Raw genomic sequence first — 17431 nt, 5'->3', positions numbered from 1 at the left:
CCTTTTTATCTATCCTTGCAGTTATACCTTTAAAAAAAAGAGTCAAGTTCAGAACTATCATGTTCTTATATCAAAAAAAAGAGGGTCTGAGGAGAATAGGTCCAGTAGGGCTTCTCTTTGCCTTGTCTATCTCCTCACCTGTGGCTCCCGTGATGCATGTCCATCCTCCTACTTTTTCTCACACCTTGCTGACCTTTCTATCTTATTCTCTGGGTTTTCTGTTTTCTGCCCTTTGTAGTTCCAGAGTGCTTAGGCATGAAGGTCCATAAGTTGGCCTCAGCCTGGGTCTGTCCAGCGTTTCTGCACCTGCATTCTGGGCAGGAGTGCCAGGCAAACTGTGCTGTGCTCGCGGTCACCTGTGGGCGTCTTCCAGGCTAACTTCACTGTGCTTTTCTTTTATGATGTTAGTATTTTGTGGGGATGTCTTCTGAGATTATGACGACATCCTGCTCCTCTTCAAAGCTCCACCCACTAGGCTCACTCACCATCCACAGAAGACTCCTGCCCAAACTGGTCTTCTGTGTGATGGTAGCCAAGTGTGGCAGTCTTTTCCCATCATTCCTTCCACACTCATTTGTTAGTGTTCTATCATGAGAAAGAGCTTTCCTGTGTCCCCATTTGTTGTTTGATTCATTTTTTATAGCAATATGAATTTATGGTCTTATATTTTATTCCAAAGATCATAATCCAGTATTATTATTTCTCTTGATTTGACCAAACTGGTTCTTAGGTGCCTGATATGTTCACATCAGTTGCTGGACATTTCCTTAGTTTGGGGCATAATTTTATATATATATCAGACCCACCTTGCATTTCCCCCACTTTGGCCCTGGCATTGGCCATTTTTCCAAAGAAGCCCTGGTTCCTTTTAATGAAGAGTAGTTGAGGCCAAGACCTGGGGCTTCAAGTGCTCGCTGATGCTGATGTGTCCCTGCTTGTAGGATTTTTCTGTCTTTTCCTCTCGTGCCTCCTGTTGGTACTCCTTAAAACCATGCCCACATCTCTATTATGTTGTGGATAGCCTGTGTACACTCAAAGTCTCCATCAGGCAGTGAGCTCCTCTTGGGCAAGAGCTATATCTCACTGTGACCACAGCTTACCATGTGGCGGGGCCTAGAACATGCATAGAAGGTGAACAAGTACACGCAGAATTTTTGCTTTAAGTTTTTGTCCTTTCTAAAGTGCAAAAAAAGCCACATTCCAGTTACACTAAGTCAGCTACAAGGAAACAGTAGCTACCAGGATGGAGAACCAGTAGAAGTATTCTGAAACCAGGAATGAAGTGATGGGAGTAGACTGGTGAGTTTCCAGTAGTGGGAAGAAGGGTGGGCCGTTTCAACAAGAAAACAAAAATTTTTACTTTTTAAAAAAAATATGTATTATTTTTGATGTCAGGGGACATAATACCTTTATTTTATTTTTGTGTGGTGGTGAGGATTGAACCCAGTGCCTCATGCGTTCCAGGCAAGCACTGTACCACTGAGGCACAGCCTCAGCCCTATTTTTACTTTTGCTAGAATAAATCAAAACGAATTGGAAACACTATTGGTGTCTACGTGAGGAATAACCTTCTAACTCAGATAAACCATTATAGTGCTTCCATCCAATTATTAATATACTATTATATAGCTTTTTCTCCAAGAACACTTTTTCTTTGTAATTTTAGTGCATGTTTCCATTTCTATAGCTAACATGCACAAACATTAACATTATTTTCTACTTGAATTAATATTTCTTATATTTGGTTTTAAAGTGCTGGGCTGGTTCCCAACAAGGTATATTCCAAACGAGGGTGTTAGTTAAAAATTCCTATTTCTAGAAACTATTCTTAATTAACTTTCAGCAGGTTGGAGAAGGGTCCTGACCATGGGCATTTTTAAAATACTCCAGGATTCTGAGAGGCTGATCAGGTTTAACCTGACTCAAAGAAATAATCATACTCCCTGAATCCAGCTATTAATTTAGCATGGTACATTTTCCTAATTTCTGGACTTGGTTTTGTTTTGTTTTGTCTTCTTTAGAAGTCCACTAAAGCTAATTAAATCAGGAAAGGCTGCAAATTGTTCTAATTGCTGTGAGATGCAAAGTAAATAAATCAGTGTTATTCTGTATAATCTGCCTGATAACTTCACCTTCTTTTCACTAGGGTTTTAGTCCAGGGGAAGAAACAGCATTTGCCCTCCCTTATAGGCCAGGCCTTATAGGCCAGCATGATTCTTGTTGCATATCCTATAAAATTCAGGTAATTATCTAACATCTCATCATTGTATGATAGTTTGAGCAAATTACCAGCTGTGATTAATGAAACTTAAGTATCTGTAAATTGAAACTAAGAAATAAAAATTCCGCACATCAATGTTCAGCCAGAGCTAATTATTTTAAATCTACTGAAAAAGATCACAGTTACTGGGAACGTAGATGTCCTATTTTTTGGACCTGACATACTTATGTTAATTTAAGAGAATAGTTATTTAACTTTCCATTACTCTTTTCTTTTGCCTCTAACAAAAGAGATACATACTTCATGTTTGATCATAATATTAAAGGCAGTGTCGGGGTGAATAGCTATACTTTTATTTTATAATTCTACTAGGATTTTTCTGGGTTTCTTTCTTTCTCTCTTAAAACTTGTTCTATGAGGGCTGGGGATATAGCTCAGTGGGTAGAGTGCTAGCCTCACATGCATAAGTCCCTGGGTTCAATTCCCAGCCCCATAAAACAAGAAAACAAACAAACAACACTTGTTGGAGGCAAGAGGATCACAAGTTCAAAGCCAGCGTCAGCAACCTAGTTAGGCCCTCAGCAACTTAGTGAGAGCTTGTCTCAAAATTAAAAAAAAAAAAAAATCCTGAGGATGTGGCTCAGTGGTTTAGCACCCTGAGTTCACACCCCAGTACCAAAATAGAGCAAAAAACAAAGGAAAATGTAAACTAGAAAATGTTTCCTCATAGTGATATGAGGGAAGTTTAATAATAATGTAATGGAATTGATGCATATTGATTATCTTGTGAAGTGATCCCCCTTTTTTTCTGGAAAAGCTGTTTTAAAAAATCTGAAATACATGGGTGATTGTTTGTCTAAAAAGAGAAAACAATATGAACAGTAGGAGAAATCACATCAAGGGGAAAAAAAAAAAAGAATTGTCAACCAGCCTTCTTGAAAAGTCAGAAATATCATTTGTTTTCTTTTTCCATTTCAGTTTTTTCCCACATTACTTTTACCTAGTTAGAAAGATGTTGTAGATACATAATCTTCTGCTCAGATTGCCACTTAACCTTAGCTACACTGTCTTTTTTGTTGCCTCGAAGTCTTTATAATTATTTTAAATGTCTCTGTAATGTTACACTGGTGGTTGTGCCTTTGTACTCCTGGATTTTCCAATATTGAATGTTTACCTTGTTATAGCTTAGAAAATGAAGTTTTGTTGTTGACAAAACTTGAGCTTCAAATGAGAGAGAGAGTGCATGTATTGACTCTGTATCTAGTATATAAATCTTTTGATTATGTTGACCATTTAAAGGAATAATTTCCTCATGGGGAAGGCATGTCCTCTGTGAACAGCATGACACCTCATCCCAGATTCTGGGTTTCTACTTGACATTGTATCTTATGAAATTTCAGTTTGGCTTCCCTGTTCACATGACCAGGAAGCCTGGGAGCTCAGGCCTGACACGAATTGCATAGATGGATTCAGTACTTCAGAGGTCACAAGTCCTAAGTGGAACATGGCTCCCTTGCTTCTCACCTAAGCTTTCTTCTTAAACATACCATGTATTAGTTCAAAGAAATCCAACAAAGTTCTGACTTTGGGGAAATGGCTATTTTAATTTTGTTTTGTTTGGCTTTGAGATATCAAATTATTTCAATATTGATTCCAGTTTCCACTTGGGGCTGAGGGATTACCTTGCTTGATTGTGTACCCTAGTCAGAGTTTCCTCTTCTCACAGGTAACTCAGAAATTGATGACAGTTCATCAGGCGGGGTGTTCATAGGAGAACATTGTGGTGTACCACCAAATTCTTGTCACCAAGCACAAACAGCCATATTGTCTTATGAACTCGGAGCAGCCTGTTTTGTTTTGTTTTGTTTTTCATATGAAGTCCTCCAACATTTTATATGGTATAATTCTATCATGGCAACACAAAGCCTACCAATAGGAAAATGAGAAATCTGACTTAATCATGTTTTTGAATTATTAATTCAGGGGATTTTGAAGGAAAAAAAACGGGGATTTTGAAGAGCAGACTATTAACAAAGGCAGTTAGGCTACCAAACGGAAGGTAGTCTGTTACTCAGGATGTGATTAATATTGCCTCATCATTTAATTTTAGAACTTCTAAAATAAGGAAGCTTGTTCAAGGCACAGTTTGAAATCTCAGAGTGCCTACTTTGTCTTTTTTCTTTTTAATTACAAAAGTAACATATTGTTACAAAAAGTTTGGAGAATAATAAACTGAAAAAGTCTCCCATGGTCTCCTGGCTAGGACCCAAATTTCTGCTAATATTTTGTAATACTTCTAGTCTTGTTTCATAAATATATTATTTTATTTTTATCCATTTATTTTGTGGTGTTGGGGATTAAATTCAGGGCTTCACCCATACTAGGCAAGCATTTTACACTCCCAGCCCTTTAATTAAAAAAAAAAATTATCTATCTATTTTACTGGGAATTGAACCCAGGGACACTTTACCACTGAGCTATATTCCCAGCCCTTTTTTAATTTTATTTGTTTGTTTGTTTGTTTTTGTGGTGCTGGGGATTAAACCCAGGGCCTTGTGCATGGCAAGGAGGCTCTCTACCAACTGAGCTATATCCCCAGGCCTTATTTTTTATTTTGAGACAGGGTCTCACTGAATTGCTTAGGGCTTTGCTAAAATGATGAGATTGACCTTAAACTTGAGATTTCCTGCCTCAGCCTCCTGAGTTGCTGGAATTCAAGGCTTGAATTACTGTACTACCTAAACATATTTTTGTAAGGATGTTTTGTATGTAGTTTGAATCTAACAGTACTTCCTATCCCTTCCCCCCATGTTTACATGTTTTTTTATTAATTAGTTTGCTAATTATTAATTTACTACTTAAATGGTGCTACATTATGACCTAGTAGATCAGAAAGCTTAATGGATGTCCATTATAATTTCTTCAGAATTCTATCCTTCTCATGTTCCCTAATTTTCTTAATCATGCCCCCTATTATTGAGTAGTTAGAATGCTTAAGTGTCTATCCTGTGCAGAATGGTAATTAGCAAGACTCTAATTAGTGTCATGTTCATGTTGCTCACGTAGCCATGAGGGTGACCTCACCCTGCCATGGTTTGCCTTTCAGGACCCATAATGTGCATAGTTTTGCTGAATTTCTTGTCACTTGTTTTCTTTTTATTTGTTGGGGTGGGTGAAGGAGCTGGTCATGATCTACTTCACGGGTGGACATTTTTGTCTTTCTTTCCTCAGTGGTGAGAGTGGTGCTGGAAAGACAGTGGCTGCCAAATACATCATGAGTTATATCTCCAGAGTGTCTGGAGGAGGCCCCAAAGTCCAGGTGAGTTGGTAATGACCCATTTTGAGACCTTGTGTTATTTGGAAATGTGAAAGATCACATGTGCTATTTTTAAAAGAATTTTTCTTACATGGAAAAGGTTCTATAACCAAGAAACAGGAAGTCTGTAAAGAAATATCATTTTGAGATAGACATGCCAGCTTCTGCAAATCAATAAAAACAGTCCAAAAGGAAAATAAACAAACCATATCTCATAGAAAATGAAGTATAAATTACTAATCAAACATGAAGATATGCTCATTGTCATGATAATAAGAAACAAAACTACAAAAAAAAAAAACCTGTATTTTTACCTACTAGATTGACAAAATTCTTGTAGTGTTTTAAACTCTCTTGGCAAGAACATGAGAACATAGTCATTCTCATGTGTTGCTCTGGCAGGAGCATGAACTAGTACAGTATACTTTATTTCATGAGGGCATTTCAGAAAAATCTATCAAATTTATACACATGCTCCCTTTGACTCAGTAGTTCTGTTAAGATGATTTCTTCTTTTTTTGAGACAGGGCCTAGCTAAGTTGCCAAGGCTGACCTCAAACCTACAATCCTTCCACCTCAGCCTCCAAAGTAACAGGGATTACAGGCATTAGCCACTGTGCATGTCTTGATTTAACTTCAGCTATGGTGAAAGGTATGCAAAATGATACATATATAAAATTATATGTGGCATTTTCTGGTAATGCAGAAAACTGGAAACAAATGCTCATCTATAAGCAACTAGTGAAATAATTTGTGGTTTGTCATATATTAGATTTTTATACAGCCATAAAAATGAGACTTCATGTTCTGCTATGAAATGATCTCCAAGATATATTCATTAATTACAAAAAGCAAGGTTCCAAACCTTCTATATAATATGAGGAAAAACGAGTATGCGTCAATATCAGGGGCTAAGGTCTAGAGGGGACTGCCTCAAAGCATAGTGCTCTTCACTGCACACAGTGCTGGTGAGCTTTTCAAAATTATAATTCTTGTTCCAAAGTAGAATTAATTCTAAAGTTTAATTTTTTAAAATCAGAATCATTTAATAAGGAATGTTATTGCAATGGTGAACTGTAGACTTTTTTTTAAAAAAAAAAGATAAATTAATTTTTATTAGTTTGCTGATTATTAATTTACTACTTAAATGACCTAGTAGATCAAAAAGCTTAAGAATTTTAAGGCCCATATTTTCTTATGTAAACTGAAAGGGTCTCAGTAGAGCCTCTTTCTCTGAAGAAAAAGGAAACTCTAGAGCAGTTAGCTCTGTCCAGTAGGTGGTGAATGCAAGTAATGCCTATAATTCTAAGTTTACTAAGTAGCCATATTTACAAAAAGTAAAATGAAACCGATGAAATTAATTTTTAAATGTTTTATTTAAACCAACTGTGTTCAGTTTTTCATCACTGTAACAAAATACTGGAGAAAAAACAACTTTAGGAGAAAGATTTATTTTGATTGACAGTTTCAGAGGCTCAGTCCTCAGTCAAGTGGCTCCATTGCTCTGGGCCTGAGGTTAAGACAGGGCATCATGGTGGAAGGGCATAACAGAGGAAAGCTGCTCACCTCATGGAACCAGAAAGCAGAGAGAGAGGGGGGCGAGGGGGAGAGAGAGAGAGAGAGAGAGAGAGAGAGAGAGAGAGAGAGAGAGAGAGAAAGAGAGAGAGAAAAAAAAGTCTTAGGGACAAGATAATAGTTCCCAAGTGTATGCTCCCAAGAAGGACCCACTCTCTTCAACTAGGTCCCACCTCCTGCAGTTTCTTCACCTCCCAGTAATCCATTCAGATCATTAATTCATCAATGGATTAATGGATCAGAGCCTCATGATTTAAACGTTTTCAAAAAGCCCACCTCTAACACCACTGTATTTGGAATCAAGCCTTCAACCCGTGAGTCTGGTGTGGTTCAGTCCACTTGCTTTTCTCTATTCACATGACTCTATCCTTAGAGGGCCAAGGTGGAGACAGGAATCAGAATGCTATTTTGTAAGTGGGCTGCTCTTTAATTTATTCTTTCTCTTTTCCTTGATAACTTCGTCACATGCTTCCAATTCTGTTGGACATCACTGATAGTTCATAAGTTCATACATGCAAAACCATACTCACTTTAAAAGTCTCTGATTAGACCTGGAGGCTTGAGCTCTTGCCTTAATCCCCAACACCACAAAAAACAAACAAAAACAAACAATTGTAACAGCAGCAGCAACAAAAACAACAACAGCTTCTCATCAAAGAAGGGAAGAGTTAGAAGAGCCTTCCACTCATTCCTTTCCTAAGAGGAGCTGAGAGCTTTGAGTGGTGTAGTCACATCTAGCCAGCAAACAGAAGACAGAAGATCCATAAACTCAAAATTTATTTTACAAAGAAAAACAAATTTTTATAATAATTCACGAGTTTTTAAGGACTAGACAGATTGGAAATATTTTTCTGAGTTTGACCCCATGGAGGGACCACCCAGAATTTGCTCTTGGTGCCATTGCTATCAATGATTCCAAAGTTGGACGGAACCAGTCCTCATTTCTTGAGATACCTAATCTTCTGAATATTCTGATGGGTGCCGAGGGAGCACTTTGGCTGTTATATGGTCGATTAGTCGTGAGTGCCTTATTTAGTCCTGTTTGCCACAGCCCATGACCTAGTGGTCGGATTGCAGACGGTTAATGTTGATTTTTCTCTTCCTGTTTTCCTATGAGGACAGTGATACAGAGCTCTTGGCTTAGAATTAGTCAGTAGCTAAAGAGCATAAGCCAGAAGACTTGTTATTTCTGGAACATGTTTAACCATAGCATGTGAATAATTAGAAGTACAAGGAATGACTCATTGTTGAAAGACCTCTCCAGCATCAAATCCTATCTATTGAACTGTCTTATGTCCGTGGTGTGTTTTGCACACTTTTAAGTCTGGCATAGAACTTGGGTGTTTTGAAAACCAAGTTCTTCCCTTCTAGGAGACTAGGACTTATTACACAAAATCCAGCATTGGCCCAAGTGTGGATCCAGGCTGGCAAAACCAGCAGCACCAGGGAGCTGGTGAGAAATGCAGGTTCTTGGATCATGCCCCAAACCTGCTAAATCCACATCTGCATTTTCACAAAATCCACAGATGATTCATGCACATTAAAGTTTGAGGAACACCAGATTATATTTCTAAAATTTTGAGGAGATACTAATTAATTTTCCCTTAAGGTAACTCTTGCTTGTAGTTGAGCAGGGGAGGAGCTGGGAAGGGCCATGATCAGAAAAACTAATCACCACAGCAAGGAGATGCCCCTTGTTGCTTCACTTTCTTACTTGCTGTGACTCCTGGCATACTCAGAAGTGCAGAGTGAAGCTGTAGCCACACTGGGTAGAGGTCCAGATCAGGAACATTTGTGGATTCTGCTTTATTAGTGGCAACCTGGCTCCTGGGGATCCTGCATCAAGCCAAGGGAGTTGGGAGACCCAGTCGCACATACGGGGTCAGATCTGTTGCCATGAAAGAATAGATTCTCAAGAAATTCCCAGGGACACATGACTTGGGGCTTCTCTCCTTACAGCATTCAGAAACTAGGACATTAGGGAAAGTTCGGCTTCACATGTGTGGCAGATGTCTGCACCTCCTTAACCTGTGGTCTGTTTGCTGTGACAGCATGTGAAGGACATCATCCTGCAGTCCAATCCGCTGCTGGAGGCCTTTGGGAATGCCAAGACCGTCCGCAACAACAACTCCAGCAGATTTGTAAGTCTCACCCCTGTTTCAGAGAAATTTGCCTAATTGATGATGTTGATGTTCCTCACTTACGTCCTAGGTCCCAAAGGAAATCAGAGCATTTCACATATCATCAGGAAGCCACCTTGTCGATCTTTCCTTTATTTTCTTTTTTTCTTTTTTTTTTTCTTTTCTTTTTTTCCTTTATTTTCTAAAGCAGCATGTTATCGAGCTCAAATTTACCCTCTGACTCAAGTTATTTTTGAGCCTCAAGGATGCAAACAAGATAATTTCAGAAGCAGTTGTCTTACTAAAGAAATAAAAATTGATGAAAGTGGTGGATTTGGTTCCTGAGGAGTTTTGCTTATTCCCTAGAGAAAAGGCCTTCTTTTCCAGACAAGAAATGAATGGAATCAATAGGTATCTCAGAGATCACTGCCCACCAGCAATGATTTTGTTCCTCAGAGCTTGGTCTGTGAAAGGAGCAGATCCTTGGACTGACTGGGTGCATGGAGAGGAGCTTCCTCCCCTGTCAGAGTGAGCTGACTGCATACCCAGCCTCTCTGGCTTTATGCATTCACTTTATGGGTTCAGAAGTGACTGGACCTGGCCTCACAGAGTGCCTCCTCACTGGCTTATGTACCCAAGGTTACAAAAATGTCAATCCATGCATTGTTCTGAATGCCCATTTCCACATTTTTCTGTCTGAGTGTCTCCTGAGGTGGTAGATTAGAGAACAGGAATAAAATCCCCTTGACAGAAAGCCACATTTACAAAGAAACGAATGCTTACCCGATAGCCCTGATTTATATAGATTTCGCATCTTATTTCACCATAGATTATGTCTGGCACTAAAGCACGTGAGGAGCCATCTGTGAGGCTGATACTGGGCCATTTTTAAATAAATAGTGGGAAATTCAGAGAAAAACAATTTCTTTTTTACTCTTTATTTTGGAAGGAAGTTTCTGTTTCCAAGAGAAGCTTCACCATGTTCTCATGCAATCATTGTCAAGTTCCCTGGTGGATTATGTCAATCAGGCTCACCTTCAACTTTCCTTGTTCCCCAGGATTATTCAGAATATTTGCTCCTTTGTTTATCTCTCATATCTTTTGGTTCAGTGCCTGGGTTGTTTTATCCTGAAGTTTCTAGGTGATAGAATAAGAAAGAAAATGTGAACATATTTTCCACTTGACCTTTTTTTCCCTAGTTGTCATTCTTAACCTGCCTCATAAAAGTGGAATCTATGAGATTCAACCCTCTAGCTATCCTTCATCCATTCCTTTGCCTTCCTTAGGGAGCAGGACAAAATAAAACAAAAACTCATCATTTACTATTTATCTGATTACAAAATTTCATATAATCTCGCTGGAAGGATGGGAAAAGTATAGATGGGCTGTACACATCCTTTCCCCCTCACCTCCTGCCAGAGGGGAAATTCACTTCCTCTGAAAGACATTGGCAGAGTTCACTGTTGTTAGATTAAGTGTACCAAGGGATTTTCTGGCCCATTCTTTATACCTTTTGGTTGAGCAGGCAAGTAACTACTGGAGGAAAATGGGCAGGGAATATAGCATATCCTTATTTAGTCTGGTTGGAAGGATTGATTCTCTCTGAATGCAGAATTGTGTGATTGGACAGAAGCTCAGGTTATTGTTTGATATGAAAAATTGAGGAAGTCTAGGCCAGAATTAGGAATAATTCAGAACATGTCTCTCATTTATGAATTTCCTTGAATTATATACTGTATTCAAAACCTATTTGCAGCATTATGTTTTTGTTTACCAACCATTAAAGGAAATCCCTAACTTTCTTGCAGGGAAAATACTTTGAAATCCAGTTCAGTCCAGGTGGGGAACCAGATGGTGGAAAGATCTCCAACTTCCTTCTGGAAAAATCTAGGGTGGTGATGAGGAACCCTGGAGAGCGGAGTTTTCACATATTTTACCAGGTTTCCCTTTATATCTTTTCTTTCCCATTTCTTTTTCCTCCATATTAATACATATTTATTTTATTTTTTTCTCTCCGTCCTCAAGTGTAGACAGTTTAACAAGCTGAAGAGACTTCATTACTACCATATGCAGGATTGTAAAAATGTCCCTGCCATCAAGGGAAATAAATTCTAATTGGAGTGACAAGGCAAATTCCCTGAAAGTTAAATAATCAAAAAAATGTTGACATAACTTCAAAACAGAAGTAGGAGTGTTTGATTCTCTGCCAAATGGGAATTCTTGTGGGGAGATTTGGCCAGGGTGGTAAAGGGGCAATGTTAATGTGGGTAGAGAGTGGAGAGGGCAGCTATCAGGGAAGTTGGGTAACTGAACCAAAAGCCAGGCAGGTAAAAGCCAGTTCATGAGCCATGCCTCAGCCAGCTTGCAGGGCAGACTTTTCAGCAGGTGGACTGTTGGAGAGGAGAACTGATCTTTAATGCCAACTCAGAAAGTTTCCTTTCAGACCATTGGAAGCCAGGGACAGTTTGGGGTCAGAGCAGTGTACAGGATGCTTTTAAAATCATGTTCCAGTCTTCAGCAACCATCTGATTCAGCTATATTAAAATGTTTTTAAGCATTTAAAAATATAATGATGTCCTATCGATTATTAATGTTTGGGTTTACTTATTAATGTTTTTATATTAGGGATCCATATTAGTTTTCTTGAAGAAAGGCCTGGTAACTGTTTTGTTTTGGGTTTGAAGATCACTGGATTAGAAGGAAATTAATCCTTGAGAGTAACTAACAATCTCTTCAATGCACAGATGGTTTTTTTTTTTTTTTTTTTTTGGTACCAGGGATTGAACTCAGGGGCATTCAACCACTGAGCCATATTCCCAGCCCTATTTTGTATTTTATTTAGAGACAGGGTTTCACTGAGCTGGTTAGTGCCTCGTGGTTGCTGAGGCTGGCTTTGAATTTGCAATCCTCCTGCCTCAGCCCTCTGAGCTGCTGGGATTACTAGCGTTTGCTACCATGCCTGGCCACAAGATGTTTTTAATGATGGCAGATCATTCTTTTAGTTGGTGTTTGTTGGTTGAAAAAGTACATAAATGACCAAGAGCCTCTCTGAGTTTATGCATGTAACTGTATTAATCAAAGCAATATTTATGAATGAATGAAAATGGTCGTGCATATCACACCCAGCAATATGTTATTTATCGAGCACTAGACAGAAGTGTTTAATGGATGTCAGGATCCCTTTCAATACATGCAGGCCCCACCCACTTCTAGGAGTGGCAGCTATCAGGGAAGTTGGGTACCAAAATAGAGGCTGGGAACAGAGAGCTTGGGGGTTCCAGAGTTTGACAAACAGTAACCCTCAAAGATGTGAAATAGATGAAACTCCATGGGAGTAAGTGTGGAGAGAAAAATATTGCCCATGCAGGACCCAGAGATGCCTGGGTCCTCCACAGATGAGAGACATGAAGGTAGAGAGAGGAAAACAAGGAAGCCCAGGATCCGGATGTGTCCCCAAAGCCAGGGAAGTCTCAGGGGGATGGGCCACCCCGGTTCTAATGCTCTGTGCTCTGGAGGGGAATGGGGCTGGCCAGGGATCTGAGGACTAAGAATTGGCTTAGCTACTGGAAAATGGGCAGGAGAGGAATTTTGCCATAGTGGTGAGGAAAGATGGTGAAATGTAGCTACAAGTTTTTCAGTATGTACCCTGTAGTGAGAAGAGTGGGGAGGCCAGCTCCACTTTAAAAATTCAGAAATAATTAAATCAGAGAGGAAGTAGATTATGCACCCTGAGGAAGTTCAGAGTCAAAGAAAAGCTTTTAACAAAGGTAAAGAGCCCCATGTTTGTAGATAGGAGAGTTGGAGAAAGGGAAGTTGGAAGTTACTAGTGAGAAAGACTATGGGATACGAAGGGAGAAGTTTGAAAGAGCTGAGGAACCTTCTTTGTTGCAGGTGGGGGTGGAATAAAGGACAGATGAGGCAGGACACCAAATAGGAAACAGGAAGCAGGTTTATTTGGCTGCAGACAGGTTCAGAGGTTATAGCTTTCACTGTAATCAAGTAACCCCCCTGAACCCTAAGTTAAGGCAGTTTCAGAACTTTATACCCACCATGTAAGGGGAGGGGCTCAGAAGTTCACAGTCTGCAGAAGTTCACATAAAAACAGCTTTTTCTTCCACTGTTCTGGGCAAGTTAACCCTTCAAGGACAACACCTGAGAAGGGGAGAGCTTCTTCTCCCCTTTCTTCCCTCCCCGCAGCCATCTGTTACCTTGGAGCCCCATTAGTAACCTCTTCTCTTATCGTTGAAATGTAAACATGTCTGTGAAGCTCAGCTCAAGACCAGAGGCCTTGTTAATGGACCTGTCTTTCTTATCACACTCTGCATTTGCAAACACACTTCTACCAACTATTATATATGTTGTTATTTATATTAGATAGTCCATAAATATTTGTGAAAAACTAGCACCTGAAGTGCTGATCTCTTTCTGGCTGGTGAAGTAAGATAGAGCAACAGGAAATAGGAAGTTTAACTACATTGAACTCTCTTGTAGAAATTATTTTGCTGATAGTTCTACAATCAATTATAGTAAAGATTTCTGGAGAAGCTTAATTAAGATTTTCTGTGGAGGGGGGTGTCACTACAGGGGGAGTAGGGAAAGAAAGGAGTGTCACCAAACATTTTCAGTAGACAGGGAAAAAAAAAAAACACAACAAAGGGAACCTGATGTCGCAGGTTGTCCTGGAATTTTCAATAATGCCGCTGAGGCCACCTATTTGCTACAGAGGAGCTAAGACCGCATGAGGAACTTGACAGAGATGGAGAAGCTAGTTAGGAGCTCTCTGTTTTTCTGAATGTTGCTTACATTGCATTGAGGCCCTGGGTTTGACCCCCAGCATGGGTCAGGGGGCAAACTTTCCATCATCTCAATATTGTTTGTTGGGTTCATGCCATGGTGTCCTGGAAATGGCTTGCACAGGATGTATGCATTTCTTCCCACCTTTTTTGTGACATTTCTTTGATAGGTATGCTCCTATCGGGACTAATTTCAACCATGAATATCGGGCAAACACTGCATGTAAATGGTTTTTTCCTCCCAGGAGTTGATCGTTAAACCTTTTCCAACACACCATTGTTTGGAGCTCAGAGTTAAGGCAGACATCAGTGCTGGAACAAGAAGCCAAAGGACAGTCAGTGATCAGAGTACCATAGAGCAGGAGCTCCATGTTTTTCAGTATGCACCCTGTAGGGAGAAGGAAGGAGGATCCAGTTCCACTTTAAAAATTCAGAAGCAACTCAGGCAGGAATTTAGTGGTTGCAATCTGTTTTGCTTTCTACTCTTTCAAAGGATCACGACTGTAGCAGTACAATTTTTTTCACTGGACAAGAGAAGATCCTCAGCTGTTACAGGTTTTATCAGAATTAAGAATTAAAATTTGCCGCAAGCCTGCAGTGGTGCATGCCTGTATAATCCCAGCGACTTGGCGGCTGAGGCAAGAGGATCAAAAGTTTGAGGCCAGCCTCAGCAACTTATATCCTAAGGAATTTAGCAAGACCCTATCTCAAAAAATAAAAAGGATGGCATTTAGCAGGGAAATGGATGGCATTAGAGCAGATTATGCTAAGTGATGTTAGCCAATCCCTAAAAAACAAATGCCGAATGTCTTCTCTGATATAAGGGGGATGATTCAAAATGGGAGAGGGAGGAAGAGCATGAGAAGAAGACTACCACTAAATAGGGATGAGAGGTGGGAGGGAAAAGGAGGGAGAAGGGGAATTGCACCGAAGATGGAAGGAGACCCTCATCGTTGTACAGAATACATGTATGATGTTGTGAGGAGAAAAAGAAAAAAAAAGCGTGTCACATTAGATTGGATAGAGAGAAATGATGGGAGGGGAGGGGAGGAGTAGGGGGATAGGAAGGGCAGCAGAATAGAATAGACATTATGACTGCTGTATGTATATAGGTGACTCTATGACCAGTGTGATTCTGCAATCTGTACAATCAGAAAAATGAGAAATTATACCCCAATTATTCAAATGTATCAAGATTTGAATTGCCAAGATCATTGTAATGTCATGTGTAGCTAATAAAAAAAAAAAAAAGAAAAAGGTTTGGGGATATGGCTCAGTGGTAAAGCACCTTGGGTTAAATCCCAGTACCAAAAAGAATTTGCAGAGATGGTTTGGGACTACAAGTAAATAACTTATTCACAAGTCCCTTCATATTGAGAAAGCAGGGCAGAAAGTCCTTTCTGCCTGGGCTCAGTGATGTTGGCAGCAGGAACTGTGGGGTCACTGTGGGTGCCTCGTGGGCCACATCATAGTACATGTCATGTTCTGTCACTGCATGCAGCTCATCGAGGGGGCCTCTGCGGAGCAAAAGCATAGCCTTGGTATCACTAGCATGGATTATTATTACTACCTGAGCCTTTCCGGGTCATACAAGGTTGATGACATCGATGACAAGCGGGAGTTCCAAGAAACTCTGGTAAGTACCTGCATATGACCAGGCAAAATCTGCACTCCAACCTGGGCATCACCGGTGGCATAAAGGGCAGTAAGGGTCACCAAAGCAGAGAGCAGGTGATCTACCACTTTGTGCCACTGTAAGCATGCCTTGTCTTAAGACCTATCTTTCAACAACTTTTAATGGTCATGTGCCCAGTGGCCTGAGGACCACCTAATGATTTGAAATGGGTAAAAAAGTAAGTTCATCCTTGTCCCTCTGTAGGAGCTCTGATAATCAGGCAAAACCTATTGTGGGCAGTTCACTTACATGCACACTTTTTTGCTGATGGCCTTCACAATTGGTCTGAAGGCCTGCACACTGGTCTTAGAGTAGAGCTCTCTCAGAGTTTGGATATCCAATATGCATACGGTGCATCTGTCTTTCATAGAATTTGATGGACACCAGAAACTAGGCTTTTTAATGGTGCTTTGATTTCCTGGAGATTTTCAGTTAAAATTCCTTTGCAAGTATAATCTGTTCTCATTCCTCCCCGAAGGGAATGATCTCTTGATTCTAGTGGGAGTGGCTGGCAAGGGAGGCAGCAGTGCCCTTGGAGGGGTGAGTTGGCAACCCCAGGAAGAGGCTGGCCCTGGGGACTTGTGCCCAGCTGCCACTCCCCTGAGAGTCTTTCCTCTGGAGCCCTCCTTCCCTTATTCCTGGAGTATGGAATGCTGTGTTTAAAGATAGAACTGCCCTTCCAACAGGACTTCTAAGAAGAATGTGTGCAAGAACACTGGTCAGTGATCACGTTGTTTGGGGACTTTCCACTGCCATCACAAGCTAACCATGTCTACTGTAACTCTTCAAGTCAGTTCGTGCTTCTTGATTATATGCTTATGAAGTTGGTGACCAGCTTGTCTGGATAATTTCTCTTTTCTCTTTCAGCACGCCATGAATGTGATTGGGATCTTCGCAGAAGAGCAAACGCTGGTGTTGCAGATAGTGGCAGGGGTTCTCCACCTGGGAAACATCAGCTTCAAAGAAGTGGGCAATTATGCTGCAGTAGAGAGTGAGGAGTGTACGTAGCTCTGGCTGTGGTTGTTGAATGAGGGGAATGGTGGTTAGCTCTGATCAGAAGTAACCCACCACTCTGCTTGGCTTAGATCCTTAGATCTAAGGGTGGTAAATCTCAAGCGTATATCAGATAGAGATGAGAAGTCTTACACGTCCTACTGTGGCAAACCAAAATGGCCTTAGGAAAGACTAGACATCTCCTATGCTTTTGCCTCTCTTGTCACTATTAGCTTCTCCATGTCCCACATGGTAGGTCATTAATGAAATCGTTCCAGTTTATCACTAACTTTGAAGAAATTTGGAAGAATTTCACATCTAGTTGCAAAGATTAATCGATGCATTTAATGAAGATTAATGGTTTTATAATGCCAAAGACTAGTCTCTTAATAAAAACCTTTTTGGTAACTGGGCTTTACAATCTTCATTCACCTAAAATTCATGAAGAACCAGTGATTGAATTTATATAAATATGAAAAAGCTCAGTTTGTCCCATGGGTTGGATTAGATTCGATTTCTGTGCACAGAAAGAATATGGACTTTGACTATTGTGTTCACATTCTGATGATCATGTTTAATGATCACATGTGTCATAGTCAGATCCTCAAGCCCTGAATGGCCATTTTTACTCTCTGAGAAGAATTCAGGGCCCTTCTTGCAGAGAGACATTATTGATTTCGTGTGCCCACAGTCCACCACAAATACCATGCGCGTAACTTCTGCCTCTTAGGCATCGAC

General features: G+C 40.1%; 1 protein-coding gene across 1 annotated transcript in view; it reads left to right on the top strand.

The window, feature by feature from the left end:
• Myo1e (myosin IE) overlaps nt 1-17431 on the top strand; it is a 191121-nt gene that overhangs the window by 101639 nt on the left and 72051 nt on the right. Inside the window, exons 5-9 of the mRNA XM_026384866.2 lie at nt 5453-5540; nt 9164-9253; nt 11041-11172; nt 15527-15661; nt 16568-16700. Of these exons, the coding sequence (XP_026240651.1) occupies nt 5453-5540; nt 9164-9253; nt 11041-11172; nt 15527-15661; nt 16568-16700 (578 nt within the window). The remainder of the gene's footprint in view (nt 1-5452; nt 5541-9163; nt 9254-11040; nt 11173-15526; nt 15662-16567; nt 16701-17431) is intronic.

Source organism: Urocitellus parryii, chromosome 6, assembly GCF_045843805.1.
Source record: "Urocitellus parryii isolate mUroPar1 chromosome 6, mUroPar1.hap1, whole genome shotgun sequence".
Classification (NCBI taxonomy): Eukaryota; Metazoa; Chordata; class Mammalia; order Rodentia; family Sciuridae; genus Urocitellus; species Urocitellus parryii.
The sequence above is the reverse complement of the archived record's forward strand: the minus strand, read 5'-3'. Positions and strand labels throughout refer to the sequence as shown.